This window comes from Ascidiella aspersa, chromosome 2 (assembly GCF_963924565.1).
Source record: "Ascidiella aspersa chromosome 2, kaAscAspe10.2, whole genome shotgun sequence".
NCBI lineage: Eukaryota > Metazoa > Chordata > Ascidiacea > Phlebobranchia > Ascidiidae > Ascidiella > Ascidiella aspersa.
In genome coordinates, this window is record NC_139448.1 from 12,574,580 (window position 1) to 12,590,796 (window position 16,217).

The 16,217-nt window shown below is 35.7% G+C and overlaps 2 protein-coding genes across 2 annotated transcripts in view; both read left to right on the forward strand.

Annotated features, from left to right (window-relative positions):
• Positions 1 to 398: 398 nt before the first annotated feature.
• LOC146163742 (transmembrane protease serine 9-like) overlaps positions 399 to 16,217 on the forward strand; it is a 39,162-nt gene continuing 23,343 nt past the window's right edge. Inside the window, exons 1-8 of the mRNA XM_083380581.1 lie at positions 399 to 539; positions 831 to 958; positions 1,655 to 1,744; positions 1,884 to 2,016; positions 2,762 to 2,872; positions 3,325 to 3,386; positions 3,504 to 3,658; positions 4,424 to 4,525. Of these exons, the coding sequence (XP_083236707.1) occupies positions 473 to 539; positions 831 to 958; positions 1,655 to 1,744; positions 1,884 to 2,016; positions 2,762 to 2,872; positions 3,325 to 3,386; positions 3,504 to 3,658; positions 4,424 to 4,525 (848 nt within the window). The 5' untranslated portion in view covers positions 399 to 472. The remainder of the gene's footprint in view (positions 540 to 830; positions 959 to 1,654; positions 1,745 to 1,883; positions 2,017 to 2,761; positions 2,873 to 3,324; positions 3,387 to 3,503; positions 3,659 to 4,423; positions 4,526 to 16,217) is intronic.
• Positions 9,123 to 16,178, forward strand: LOC146163743 (chymotrypsin-like protease CTRL-1). The gene is made up of 8 exons (XM_083382934.1): positions 9,123 to 9,247; positions 9,431 to 9,492; positions 9,832 to 10,004; positions 10,728 to 10,832; positions 11,460 to 11,605; positions 11,847 to 11,992; positions 15,699 to 15,843; positions 16,045 to 16,178. The coding sequence occupies exons 1-8, from the start codon at positions 9,238 to 9,240 to the stop codon at positions 16,158 to 16,160; spliced, it is 903 nt and encodes a 300-aa protein (XP_083239060.1). The 5' UTR covers positions 9,123 to 9,237; the 3' UTR covers positions 16,161 to 16,178.

Here is a 16,217-nt window from a genome sequence, read left to right on the forward strand (position 1 = left end):
GCGAGAAAGAAGCAATTGGGAACTGTGATTTGTGTCCAAACTTATTGAATATAATTCCGACCATCAAATGATGCTTATTTTCAAGCGGTATATGTGGACGTATGTTTCATGTTTCGAAGCAACCCATATCACTGTAATAATAGTTGGTAATGTGATATTTAGATCAATTGTTCGCGAAGGTATGTTTTAACACCGTAGGTGTGAACGAACAAGACACTCATAGAATAGCTCTTTGTGTCTGCGTCGTTGTCGACAATCGGCATAAAGTGTGTTCGGTGTTTCATAGCAAATTATTCAGCGGTTTTAAATACCTTTCGTCATATTAGAAAATAGGCTAAAAAGGAGATTTAAATCAGCGTACAAAGAGATAAGTTAACGTTTGTGTTTTTGTGTTTGTTAGCGTTCCAAAGTTTGAAAGCACATTGGAACTGCTACTATATAAGTAGGTCTTATATCCTTGTGTATTTGTGCAATGCTGTTTTTCGTTCTGGTCATTTTGGGCCAAGTGTGTTATGCAAGATCACAAAACTTTTCTGAAGGTAAGATGTCGAAATTTGAATTCAGTTTATTAATGACAAATCTACTTAAATAGAATTTCTTCCTATAACCTACGCTAGTAACCGCCGAAAATAGCCTATATTTCACAAATTCGTAAAAAAAGTAGGCAACCAAACAAAAATCATGACAGTCCATGTTGAGATATTTTGCATCTAAATTGACGTTGCACCATAAAACTATTTTGATGTAGGACATTACGCACACGATATTTATAAATTAATCTAGTAACATCTTCATGTGGACATGGATTATTTTGTTGTATTTTTTGTCAGCATCCTTCAATATTTGCAACCAAACGTTGATCAGCAACGAAACAGGATTTTTGACAAGTCCAAATTATCCTAACGTTTACCCAGAGAGCGTCGTTTGTACTACCACAATCTTCATGCCACAAACTAAGGTAGGCACAGTTTATAAACCTTTTATATTTAAACTTGAAATTCACGTGACACACTACCCATCCCTGGTAATCAATTAGTTACCATATTGTAAACCCAAAGAGTCATATATTGCTAAAAAAACAATCATTTGTAACAAAACAAACCTCTTTTTGAGCCAAGTGTTTTATATGCTACTACTGTGGTATTGATTTTCTCGGGCTTGTGGTAAAAGAGTAAAATAACTACCAGTAATCCATTTATTTAAAACCACGTGTTTTAATTTTCGAACTGCTAAACAGTGTTTCTCAACCGGCGGACAGAGGCGCCTTGGTGTGCCATTTCTAATGCTCAAGGGTGCCGATAGATATTTAAGAATTTTTAAGAATCTAATTTTCGCTCAATTAGTAAGATTTTTGATACAACTATTTGTGTACTATTAGAGACCATTATCAAATGATATTTTTCTTTATGTTTTAAATTGATTGTATTGTTCCAGTTCCATTTATAGTGAAATTTCAGTAAAATACCCAAGGAAAATTTCAGTTGGGGTGCCGAAATTATACTTATTACTTTTGACGAGTGCCGTAAGCCATAAAAGGTTAAAAATCACTGTGCTAAACAAATATTCATATAATTTTACAAATTGTTAAAGGTAAAACAGAAAGAAAATACCCTTGATATAGGCTTGAAACTACTCATACGTTAATGTTTTGCAGGTGTTGCAGATACACTTTTTAGATTTTGATTTAGAAGAAAAAGCTAGTTGTGCTTTTGACAGTTTACAGATTTTCGACGGCGTTGTGAAGGTAAGCTTTTGAATTCTAATTAAATGTTTTCGTTCAGAAACGATCCGAAAATTCGTCCATGTTGCTTACCGCTACAACCTATTTTAATTTCTACAAAAAATATTTTCTGTATAATGTTCATAATACAAGTTGTATTCAGTTTGGTCAAAGAGATTTCTGCGGCAACCTCAGCCCGAGGAACTTTTCTGCTTCTAGCTCCAACGTTACCTTCATTTTCAAATCAGACTCGAGCGAAGCAAAGGCTGGATTTCTGATAGAATGGAAAACAATAGGTAAGTTTGCAAGTTTTTCCAATATAGTATATTTTGCACAGTTAAGCATAGGGGTCACCAAACGTTTTTTGTACAGGGCCGGATAACCCTAAGCGGTCGCGTGTCGGAGATTTTTTTAAATGTATTTTTTTCTGTAATAAGGGAAAAAACACCCTGTTTGTATTATAAATAGACTGCATGCGAGACAGACCACATACTATTCATTTAATTACCGAAAATAATATGGTGCTTACCTATATTGCCATATGCCGTGTTGTAAGGGATTATCGAGATATAATTGTATCAAACGAATAATGTCCTGCATTTCTTTTAATGTTATTAATGCCGCATGTTGAACACATCTGCAAGGAGTGTATCAACGCTTTAGGTTCCGATGGTTGACGTGTCACCGATGACGCAGGCTAGATTGTATGCTAAAGGGAAAATCATTGATAGCAACCTAACGGAAAACACGTTTGTGCTATTCAATACTTATGATAGTCAAACAACAAAAAAATACTTCTCAAATCGAAGCTATTTGGGCGGTTGTTATTATAGGCAATGCAGATGTCCTCAGCCTATTTGGATATTTGTGTTGTTTTGGATATTTGTGTTGTACCGTTTATGAGTGCGTTTTTGCGTGTTGACTTGCGTACATTTAACTTTTTTGGCAAAATATAATAACTATCATTTAACCAAATGTTTATTATTGTAAAATTTAAATATTGACATAGCCTTCATTACTTACTTTTATACTAAATCACAGACAGGTGTCAGAGTGACAAATTTACTTGCTGGGATGGACAGTGTATCTCACAAACTCTTGCATGTAATGAAGCCAAGGATTGCAACGATTCCAGTGACGAAATCTTATGCAGTGAGTGTTTCAGAAAGATTCAGCATTTTCAAAATTTAAAACTACAGAAACCTGAGCCTCTGTTAATCGATGGTTAGGAGGTCCTCGGCCTTTTACATGCTTATCGCAAGACCAATTCTTTTTGGTGGATATTTGATCCAAATACTTTAGAGTTTAGCTTAATCGTTCGGTAAAAAGATATTCAATAAATACGAAGAGGCGTAAACTTTTTTAGTAAAAAGAGACGTAAACTCATTACAACCTTAGTATGTCGTCGACCCACAAATAAAATAACGTATAAGTGTGGCTTAATACCAAAAAAAACTTACTTTGTAATCGTTTTATTGGTTTTCAAGCATCGGATAAAAAGTGTTATCATAAGCCTTTAATTGTACTGTACAAATATTAAAAAAAGTTATAAACAGTTATACTTTGCCACTTCATTATATCGAAACTTTTTGTTTTTCTTTCAGGCCATGTGTCGACCAGTTCAAGTCAATGTGGCAAAAATGACATAGCACCAGCTTTTACCTGGGTAAGAAGCGTTGTACGATGTTTTATGTTGTCTGTTAACTACTAAAATTTACAACGTTACACAATACACAACGTTAACGATAGAGATTGTATTAGATGCCTAACTGATGCATCGCAGGACCTTCGCATCGCTGGTGGCAGCGAAGCCGTTCCCGGCTCATGGCCGTGGATGGCAGTTCTAACCAACAGCACTCACGCCAACGTGCTTTGCGGAGCGTCCGTTATTTCCGAAAACTGGGTCCTGACCGCGGCGCATTGCTTGAACGAATCAACGTAAGTGCGCCTAATTGTCTAGAATAGATCGACTGTAGTAGGCTAAAGCGGTTTTTCTTAATTCTAGTTTCGTTACCCCTGACAATAACCTATTTGATATCTCTTACTCATTTTTCAGGTTACAACATGCAATCAACTCATAAATAAGAAAAACGACACTGAACTAATCATTTTAAATAAGTCAATTAACATTCAAAATCATAAGTGACCCAAGTCAAGTCCCAATCAAATCATTGTTGTAGCAAGTCAGATTCAATTTCATTAGCATCAAGAATGTTTTACTGAAACGGATGAACTTAGTCTTTCTCTCGCAATATTTCACCTAACCTAACAACAACCAAAATAAAACAGATATGAAGAATAATGTTTGACGAGATTAAAGTGAAATAAATAACCACATTTTAACAAAATTATTTTAGATTAAAGCGCTTGAGTGTAATTTAAGTCATGGGCCAAATTGACTTTCGTCCGAGTAAATCATTTCACGATTACGTGAAAGTCATTGACTTAAGTCATTACAACCCTTGACTGGATATTACTTTTTGCTATTTATCGGCAAAAAAACGTCTCATATCATTGTTATATTTACCTCACTATAGAATTGTCACATTATCCCTTGTATCTAAGTACCGACAGGTTTAAAATCACTTCTGTAGAACAAAAGAACCATTGAGAATTTTTTATTTTTGACAATAAAATGACATTAGGAAAAGACTGCAATCGCAGTTCTTTTTGGCGCGCTGTTCAGATAATTATTTGGTGCAGAATTCACAACTTGCGAGTATTCACTGGGAGGCACACAATGCTGGGAGAAGATGGAACGGAATCCCTGGCATTGCAAATTGTTATACACCCAAGTTATGACAGGTATATAAAAACGTTTAATAATTTACGAAGTGGTATTTTACGAAACGTATATAGCGCGTTTTTTGTTTTTTGTAACCCATATATTGTTTGTTTAAGTAAGATTTTATAGAATAAAAATACAATTTATTAAAAACAACTCCAATTTAAGTGTTGCTATTATTTAATTCATTGATATTCCTCAAAAAGATGAGACGAAGTTAGCACCTGTAATTATGAAAGGTTGTGAGTTAAAATGAGAAATTTCTTGTTGTCCGAACAGTGTTCTTGGTTTGAACGATATCGCCGTAGTTCGGTTGGATGAAGCCCTAAATTTTACGTCGGCAACACGCCCGATATGCGTTCCGGACAGCTCCACAACCTTTGAGGTGTCCACAGGAGTTCAATGTGTGATCGCTGGGTGGGGACGTGTCGGTAAGCACAGAATGCTACATGGATATATCTTTGTAAAATATGAAGTTTAGTCTCCTAAAATGCTTGTATACTTAGCTCCTCTCTGTTGCATATGGTAAAGTAGTAGACGACTTATGCGTAACGTAGCGTGCAGTATGTAGTAAAAACTGATTGTAGGAATTAAAAATGACAAGTTGGGTAAAAACAATAATTCCTGTCAAAACTTACAAAGCATCCATATGACAGTACTTAAAAGTAAGAATAACAGCACTGTAAATGTATAGCCTATTACAAATTCTGCTTGTTTAGCTTCGGATTTTGGTACGTCCTTTGAGCTACTTCAGGTTCGAGTCCCGATTGTGGATCAGGAAGTTTGTAACGCATCACGCAATGGTAGTTTGGATCAGACACATATTTGTGCCGGAGATGTGGAGAAAGGTGGAATAGGACCTTGTCAGGTTTGTATTTTATTATTGTTATATTTTTGTACCATCTCCCGAATTAAAACTAACTATATAAAGCATTACTTACCTTAAGATTTAGCACGGCTTAGGCACTTTTCAAATAGTGAAACAAGTAAATAGTTCACTACAAGTATATTTGAACTTAAAACAAGAAAGTTTTTTAATAACTATTTACTGTATTGATCTTAAAATAAGAGCAAAATATTTATTTCAAATGAAATGAACCAATTATATAAAGATTAGCAAGGATATAGGGGTTGGTATATCTTTATAGTTAAACCAGTAGAAGTTTCAATGAAGATTTTCATTACAATTAACTCCTAAATTATTTATCTACTTACTATAACAAGAAGAATTGTGAACGCAAAAACATTCAAAAATTCGAAATTTCTGTTTTCGAATGTTTCAACAATAGCTCATGCCATCATCAGTATGAAATGAGTTGAAAATAATAACCGACAAGAAGCGAAAAACGTACAAAATAAGTCAGATGATTTCGAACACAGAAAACAACGTTGACTTTATCCCATGTTTTGACTTTAATGTTTTAATAAGAATGTTCGAAAAACCTATTTTGCGTTATTAACCCTTATTTATTCCTTGTTTACTGTTTCGGGTAACACCTTTTCCCTTTAGGGAGATTTTGGAGCTCCTCTTATGTGCTTAATTGACGAAAGTACTTGGTACGTCATCGGTGTTGCGTCACGTGACGACGGCTGTGGTCTGACAGGAAGTCCAACAGTTTACACAAAAGCGTCAGCGTTCGATCAATGGATTGCTTCAGGTATTGGGTTGGGCTTATCGTTACAGGAGTTACATTTTAACAGTTATATAAGCACTGTATATTACATGGAATTTTAACTGAAAATTGTCTAGATTGTCGAAAACACTTTTTTATCTTGGAAAGCTAAAAAGGTCGAGTAGATCGACAACATCTTGATTAAGACGTTTCGAGACGAACTTGTATAATTTTCAGTTAATGTGAATTAAGATGATGCAAGTTCGTATCGAAACGTCTTAATTAAGATGCTTTCGATCTACTCGACCTTTTTGGCTTTGCAATGTATTATCAAGCTACATTACAGATCCGTGCATAGTGTACCAAACTTTTTTATCTATTTTTCAAGTCTCAAGCAGCAATTACATGGATATAAATGACTAATAGTATAGATATATTTTGTTTTTGTATATAGCGTCATCTTGTCACGGCTTGATGGCCAGAGAGTTTATTGACTGCTATATTCTATATGTTTGCTTCGTAAAACAGTCTGAGATACCTTTAAAAAACTTGAAAATTAAGAAACGTTTGGCTTTTAGTGATGCGCGTAGCTTTCGTTCAGTAACATCAGTTGATATTGGAACGACAACGTCAACGAGCACCACCAGTACCACCAGTACCACCACAAGCACAACTACAAGCACAACAACCACGACAACGACCAGCTCCACTACTACCAGTGCTTCAACTACCACAGAGACCACTACAGCCACGACGCCAGGTAGATTTTATTATTTGAACCTCGACTATGTGATTTTATTAATAATTTGAAATTGGAATGTCCGATACTTGACATTTTATTCTGATACCCCTGCCCGATATTTTCGGTCCTGATACAACCCTAGTTTCGGACGAGTACCCCCACCTACCACTTGGCATCGAGTATCGGCTGTGATCTGATATTATCGCAGTGGTTCTCAACCTTTTTTTACTCGCGGACCGGTCAAATTTCACAATAAATTTTGCGGACCGGTGGACCTTAAAAAATCAAAGATGTAATTATGACAAAAGTATGCAACTAAAAGTCTTCTTAGCTTTTACATACATCTGGTCTTAAATTTCAAGACTTAAATGAGCTGCAGCCTACCCAAACAGTTGGGCACAACACTTGCAGCATTGTTGACGTATGATAAAATAGACCTGCATTAACTCTATGTTACGTCACAATGCTGCAAATTACGGAAAAGGCGAAATTCTTAATTTAATAGACAAGCCTTTAACATGTTGTATTTTGCAATTGAGATATAAAATTGTAATATATTTGGCGGACCGGAAGAAAAGTTGACGCGGACCGGTGACCGGCACGGACCGGTGACCTTGAGAACCACTGTATTATCGGACATTCTTAATTAGGAATATTTTTTAAAACCAAAGTCTAATCGATTCACAGCTCATTTTTTAATACGTGGAGGAGTATAATATTAGCATTGAAATGTGTTTTTAAACTTAACAAGAAATTACGGAAATTAAAATATAAAATTTTATGATGTTGCTGCTTTAATTAATTTTAAAAGTTTTTGACTCACCCAACTTCCGATTTTTGATTTAATGCAATTTTACTGAACAGCTTCTGTTTGTGGGAGAAACGAGTTAATAACCTGGAGTCCAGGGGCAATAACCTCTCCAGGTTACCCCGGGAATTATACTTCTTCAACGGATTGTCAATGGACCATTCAAGTCCCCGCAAATCAGGTTAATTTTACCTTATTTGATTCTTGGACTAAGTTTTTGCTCATAATGGTTAAAGGTCTAAGTTGGATATTAAAACACATATACGTAATAAGAATATCAAAGCCCATACAGAAGTAGGTATCATTTTGAACGTTTCGAATAACTCTTTATTCATTTTCAACATCTCTGTATGGGCTTTGATATTCTTATTACATCTTACTACAACCTCCAACCATTATGCTCCAAAACACATATAGAAGGTAACATTCTTGAACATAAGAAGGGAACATTTTGAACGGTTTGAATCGTTTTCGAGACTATAAGGTTTGTTTATTAATTTATTGTTGGTAGCGACTTCGCTAATATAATTTGGCCAATTTATTGCACTGAACTTTTAGGCTTTACAAACAGATATCCTAACAATCAAACGTTGCAGGTCATCGAGGTTACGGTTCTTCACGTTGATCTGGAGGATGACTCTTTTTGTCGATTCGATTACCTCGAGATTTACGACGGCGATATTTTGGTATGTTAAACAGAAAAACTATATAATTTTTTTAGAATAGAAAACATAGACCAAGTATAGGAAAGATGATAGAATACGGCATTTGATTCGAATTTACAACATTATCAATTTCGGATATACGTTGCCGTTGCCTACTAAATTCTGACTGTATACGTGGACTAATTTATTTTTGTCAGTAGTTGATCCATCCTATAGTAGTTTTAGGTATCTACATACTGTGCCGGTGGTTTGACTTGACTGTGAGACAGGATCAAATGAAAATTAAGTCGATGGCGAACCTAGTGACGAAATTCAATCAGGACAAATTTGCATAGATTTTACTAAAGTTTGGTTAAACAAAATCGCTTAACTTAACTTTTGTTGTGCTTAAAATATCCCATAGCGGCCATACGTATTTCATTGTCGTACGTACGATTTGGCTTAAGCAGAATCAGTTACTTTTTCTAAGATGGAGGAATACTTTTAATCCAAGCAGGACAAACTTGGTGTCTCAAAATAACCAAGTAAAAACTTTCAGTACACGAGTAAGCGATTTTGCGGAGAGAACGTTCCAAGACCTTTTGCGGCTTACAGCACCGAGGTCAGGGTGGTTTTTCATTCTGATTTATTCTACGAAAAGACTGGATTCAAGTTGACGTGGGTGTTTGAAGGTTAGAGTCATTTTGTCTTAATTCGCAATTTGTTTGACTCGCAAAGGTAATAGTTGTAATATTTGTGTTGATGTGTACTACACTCCTGTTTAACATACTCTATAAGTTAAGAGTTGTTTTACTGGCATCCAGAAAGATGTCAAAGTTATGAGTTTGCCTGCTGGGATGGCCCTTGTATTTCCCTCGATGCACAGTGCGATGGTGTCAAGGATTGTTCGGACGATAGCGATGAGATGGAATGCTGTAAGTTGTAAAGGATTTTATCAACTTAAAGTAAACATGCATTCTTAAGATTAAAGTGCCTAAAAACTCGCCGTCTCAAACTAATGTAGATTGGCTGTAGTTGTTTTTTAATTGTTTTTTAGATAATCACCATCAAAACCAAAGTTAATATGTATTTTAAATAACCACAAAACATGTTTTTAGCACAACATTCAGAGTCCGACGACGAGTGCGGAAAAACTGTAACTGCTCCAGCTTTTACTTGGGTAACAGAAAATCTGAATAAATTTTGTGTATTTTTTCTGACTTATAAACAAGTTTAAATGCTTAGTGGTTAAAAAATAAACGGAAAGACTTACCACATTGTTAAAAGTTCGGGTCAAAATGGATTACCTGGAATTTAGTTTATACCTTTACTTGTCAAAATTATAAACTCACGATTATCATGTCAAGTAGAACATTTGGTTGATGAAATAGATAAAATATTTATTGCAACAATGTAACTCGATGTGTGTATTGACGTATAGTAATTAAACATCAAAGGCACTTTCAGTTGTTTTTCTCGGTAAAGGCTAACGTCAACCAATTTGTAAATGTCGTTAAAGGATCCGAGAATAGTTGGCGGAAGCGGGGCAGGTCACGGGTCGTGGCCTTGGCACGCGGCAATCTCCAACGCAACAGTATCTAATCGTTCTAATGCCGTTCCGTTTTGCGGAGGAAGCATCGTCGCTCAAAAGTGGATTTTAACTTCTGCTCAGTGCGTAGAAGATTACCTCACGTAAGTCACGCTTATTCGATTCATAATTGTGGACCATACCTCGTAGCGCAGTTATCCTGTATGACTTTACAATAAAAATTATAGGTGTTCAATTTAAAGGGTATTTGGTCAATTGCAGTAGGCTGCACTAAGAACGTGCGACACCCAAATCACAACCGCTAATGTCGCCCTAAATATTTAACACTTATAAAAACATTTCAATTGACTGATTTAATCATATAAAATATAAATAGTAACGTTCTTCTGAAACAGCGGACATCAAACTAAGGACTGTGTTTTCCGCTTCCCGCATATTTTAAGCTAAAAAAATGTTTTTAATATTAAAAAGTGTTTGTTAGGTACCATGATCAAACGAATTTCGATAAATATAAAACATTACTTTTGAATAAAATTTAAAAAAAATTGTAAAACTGTACGTATTGGCTCGACTCCCTAAAGATCATGTCGATTCATTCGACCTATATGGCCTTGCTACTGATAACCAAGTTAAATATTTTCATACTCAAGTTAAATATTGAGTACAAACGACAGCTTTGTAAACTTGTTATATTAAATGTTATCTTCGTCAGTTAATATTTCGGTTAATAAATAAGTTTGTCATAAAACTGTCTATCCAGTTGCGATATTAAGCGTTATACGGACTACAATGAAAACAAATTGGTGAGCATAGTGTCTAAACCCAATTTTTAACCATTACATAGAACGTTGTTTTGATATTTTTAGGTCTCCGTCTGATCTGCGTGTGGATGTGGGAAAATCAAGTTTCAATATTTCCGGCGAGCAATATTCTACGGTTTCCCTTATTCGAATACATGATTTCTACAACAAGTAACTACTCAATAAAAGATGCATACACATACCTGTATGGCTATGTGTACAACAACTGTCATCCAGCCCTTCTAAAGTTGCTTTCGGGCCAACTATAACGGCTTACGTATCTCTAGTACACGAAAGCCATCGCAGATTTACCGAATCTGTCGATCAGTGATGCAAGCAAGGCGGGTTAGAAAAATTAGCCGGCAGTGACGAACTCATGGCCACCGGCCATACCATGACGGATATTAAGCATTGACATAAGGTTCCTCTCCGAGCCTGTGTTGCTCAGTTGGTGGAGCGACGGTAGCGCTATGGCCGGAAGTCATGAGTTCGAACCTCACAGTAGGCTAGTTCTTTTTCGAGCCTGCCTTGCTTCAATCATTGATCGACAGATTCGGTGAGGCTGCGATGGCTTTTGGTGTAGTAACAAGTAAGTATTTACAGAAATTGCCTGAAGTAACTATTTATAGGGATAAGTTGGATTAACTGACCCCGAAACGAAAAAATATATACTAAAAATCAAATTAATTTTTTTTTAATATAATAATCAGACTAAATATATTGTCGTTGTCGATATAATGAGATTACTTTTCAATAAACTTTAATTTTCGCAAAGTTTATATATTGTCATTTTCACAGTGAACTTATCTTGAATGACATTGCTTTGTTGAAGTTATCCGAGCAGCTTAATTTTACATCAACTGTACGCAAAGTTTGTCTGCCTCCATCAACGTTTCAACTGATCACGAACCAAACAGCCATAGCCACCGGATTTGGAGAATTGGGTTAGTTATGAAAAAAATACAATTAAATAAACCTAACAATTTTGTAATTGCTTTGAAAGATTTTTCAAATATTTGTTTCATATTTTTAATGTTCCGCAAGTTAAATAAGTTTGAGAATCACTGTTATGTTAGTATACAAAAATTGATCCGAACAACATATATTTGTTAATACTTGCTTAATCGTAAAAACGTCCCTGTCTAGACCGCATTGCAAGAACCCCTAAAAAAAGTTTGCTTACAGTCGAGAACGGCAACTTCCCAGCAACTCTCCAACAAGTTAGAGTCCACCTAGTGTCAAGAAATGAATGCGCCATTTTATATCCGTCGTCGATCAATTCTCAACTATGCGCCGGAAATTTAAAACATGGTGCAGCGGACACGTGTAGGGTAAGGGTCAGACTATTTTGTTGTCACTTGTTTGCTTTCGAGTACAACATCTTGTTGGATATACAGTGTTGTAAACAAGTCATTTTGAAATGACTTAGGTCCCAGTCAAGTCATTTGCAAAATAACTTAAGTCTAAGTGAAATCATATTAAAAATAACTTAAGTCCAAGTCAAGTCTTTTTGAATAAATACCAAGTCAAGTCCCAGTCAAGTCACAATTAAAGCCAGGCAATTCCAAGCCAAATCCTTGTTATAAAAATACATGTTAGCTTTTAAAAACTCGTCCGATTATTATGAGCAATGCCATTATAGAGGTAAAGCAAATTGTTTTATGTGCAAAAATAGGCTAAACTAGACGGGGATACGGTTGTTGTATATTTTGTCAGGGGGTATATTTTCAGGGCTTAGTGTTTATTTTGCAATTTTTATATTATTGTAATTTTTTTTTTTTTTTGATTTTATTTTATTTTTTTTTTTCAATTTTTTTTTTTTAATATTCATTTTTATTTTTTTTTGTTTTGTTTACTGTTTATTTTATTTTTTTTTATTTTATGCTTTTTATTTTTTAATATTTTGTATTTTGCATAGTGTATTTTAAATTATATATTTTATATTTTGTATTTTATTTTCCTTAACTTGTTTCTGCAAGCAAAAACAGATATGGGCCGAAAATTTGCCAACTTAACTTATGGCTTTGAAGCGAAAGGGGTTCAAATATGGCGTAGATTTTGGGAAATGATCGAAACATATATTTGATAAATTGAATTTACGTAGATATAATGCGTATGGCCATTTTATTACATTTTGACCAGCTTACGTGTTTAAAAAGCAAATACTGTCATTCTCTTAAAGACTTAAAATGGTTTAACGCCTACGGTTTGCTATACTTTTGCAAACTTTTACTCGGTAAATTTTACCATGGCTTGGTCCGAGCAATCACTGTTAAAACAGGCTTAAATCTGTAGTTTCAATAAATATGAAAAACAATATTATGTGCCTAATACGCAAACTATTAAGTCGGAAGTTTTGCTAGTTGTTTAGGCCTGATGTTGGTATGTTGGTTGGAGCAACATGCACTACAGGTGAGATGCGTACACTGCCATTTCGCATTTAAATTTACTTCGGTAAATACCAGGCGCGGATCTAGGATTTCAGTTTGGGGAGGGCCATGGATTTTTTTCAGATATGACGTTACAAAAGTATGCCATTGCGTGACGTCATAATTCAAGTAAAAATAACATCGACTTGACGAATAAACTAACTCCTGTAAAATAACGCGAAAAACAGACCTTTTGAAAGCACGAAAAAGTAATAAGGTTAGCCTCTAACAGTGGGCCGGTTTCCTAGTTTGACCCGGTATGAAGAATATCGCTGAAAGACGCTACCATGTCTATTGTCTACACATCTTGCTTTTTCCCGAAAAGGCGAGAGCAACCGCACATGCCACCGAAAAGCGCCGAGGCCACGTCGCAATAAAACCATAGCGTTGTCTGCTGCGGTCAGCTGTGGTTCTTTCATGACACTTCTCTCAATTTTTAAGTTACTGTAGTTGGTTTTTGCCAAATAAGGTTGCTGAAATGAGCAAAACTTTGTGCAAAGTTAATCCTAACATTGGATAGGTTATTCAAATCCTTACACAAGGGTCGGCAACCTTTGTGTAGTAGTCGCGGGCCAAAACCAAACTCAAAAAGGTCTCTGCGGGCCGCACAACATATGTTAAATGATATTTTGTGTTATTACAACTTTATAACAATTGTGAATCAGGTGGGCCTCGGATTTTTTTGCACTTTTAAAACGTGTTTATAATTACTTTTAAGGAGGCAGTAAAGCCTTGGCGCAAATTCGCTGAAAAAAGCGTATACTTGGTTTAAAATTCGAGTCCACACGTCGTCATCCCCCTACTACTATTAAAAAAGTGTAATAAAACTACTTTGAGAAAAGGCGATAAATTTTATAGTTAATCTATTTTAGTGTTTGTTAACCATTCGGGGCACACCTGGCGAGCGAAGCGAGTGCGATTTTTTTGGTATACCGGTATTTCTTTTAAATTTCTTGTTTTTGTTACATTTAAAAAAAAATGGTTAAAAATATTTGTCTATTTTGTTTGAATACGTTTTCCGTTTGTCCGTGACGCACTTGGCAGCTTTTCACGGCGAAACAGTGAAGAAGCGCTGATCTAGTTCAAAAAGAGCATCAAAACGTAAACACACTGGATGTATAAAGATCATTAGCGCGAAGCGCGAAATTTTTCGCATTTACACACTTAAAACAGTCAAAAAGTATTTAAAATGGACTCGTGTCTAATTAGTCAAAGAGGCGGCGGGCCGGATGAAGTATATTTGAAGGCTGGTTCTGATACAGATTTGCATTAACAACAAAAAAGCTTTTAATTGTACTTGGATTTAAGTTAGTTATTATACAGTCGAGGTCAGCGTACGGTCACTTAAGCCGTCTCTGCAAATCTGAAAAACGCCGCTTTGCGCGAGTGCGCGAAACGAATTTTAAATTTTTTTTGAAATATTCATTATATGGCGCCATAAGCTCGTACACCACTACAAAGCTTAAAAATATGTCTTATTTTGGCGAAAATAGGCCATACTTCCTAAGGAACCGGGAAAATAAAGCGAAAATAAGCCCTGGTAAATACACCTTATTGACACTTAATTATTAGGCGAGGCTTATCGCGAATAATAAAATTATTAGGCGAGGCTTTATCGCGAATAACGCTGACGCCGCATTTAAAGCAAGCATTATAAATGAGTCACGGATATTCTGCTTTCAACATGCCTACTCGCAATGCTTCTCTGCGTTACTTGTACGATGGGTGAAAGTAATTCAAATTCATTACCTCTTTGTGTATTACCACGACAATACGATTTGGAGAATATTTGAAAAAATCGTATTTGGAGAATATTTGCTATTTGCACCTGTTTCGTATGTTACTCCAATCCAACTTCGTATGTTACTCCAATCCAACATATCAACAAACAATTTTAAGTTGTGTAGGCCTGGTGTTGATATGTTGGATTGGAGTTGCCACCAGATTTCGCATTTAAATTTGCGGCGGTAAAATATGTTGCTTCTTAAGAGCATTAAGTAATTTTAATAAAGAGAAGCCTCTTTTTCAAATGCAAGTCGCACGCGCCCAGTGTTGGACGAGCCACTTCGCACAATGAAAGTCTCACGTGCGGGACAATAAAGCGCAGTAGGCGTCAAGTCGCTTTGTCACTCCACAAGCTGGACAAAGCAAGCGAATATGAACGAATTCTGTATGGAAGTTTTTCTGCTGCTAGATGGCAGTCGTTAGCTACAGAGAGCTAAAACGCAATATTTCAGGTTTTTGCCCCCCAGTCAAAGGCACCTAGGGGTGCAGCCTCATAAACCTCGACATTGCACCCTCATACAAGCTGCGGACAAAAATCGGTCTGAAACATTTTAGGGAAAAACAAGATATGTCCCGAAAATAAATTTTCGGCCCATATAATAACCCAATTTTACGACAATGGCTAATAAAAACACTTAATTTCAACCTAAGACAGACTTCAGTCAAGTCAAGTCATTTGTACAAAAGACTTAAGTCAAGTCAAGTCAAGTCATTTGAAAACAGTGCCTTAAGTGCACTTAAGTCAAGTCATTAAGTCAAGTCATTGACTTAAGTCATTACAACACTGTGCATATCCCGACAATCCGATATGTTTGTGATATAGAGGGACAAGGGTGGCCCGCTTGTCCTGCTCGTCAACGAAAGTGCTTGGTTTCAAATTGGCATATCCTCGATTCAATTGAAGTGCGGAAGTCCGCAATTGCCAAGTCTTTACACAAATGTGGCGACGTTTGCGGACTGGATCTACGGTACGTCACACAGCAGTATTTAAATTTGTGCCTTTTCTGCATTACGAAGCTGTTATTATGCACGTGCAATTTGTTTTATATTTTCAATGTTTGTTTAAACAAAATCGATTTTGTCGAAGACTTGCCAAAATACTTTATTTGAACGTAATTTTATCATAAAAGTGTTTTTTTTTTTACTTACTTTGCTTTTTGTTTCTGCAGAGATCATCAATACACCGGAAGTTCCGGCAACTTGTAAATCGACGAAACCTGCAGCACTTTACATTTTAATATTTTTATCTTTGTGGATTCGTTTCCTGTTTTCTAATGTATCCTAGCGCGCATATAAATAATAAGCGTAATAGTGAATTTACAATGCGTTTGTATGTCAACAG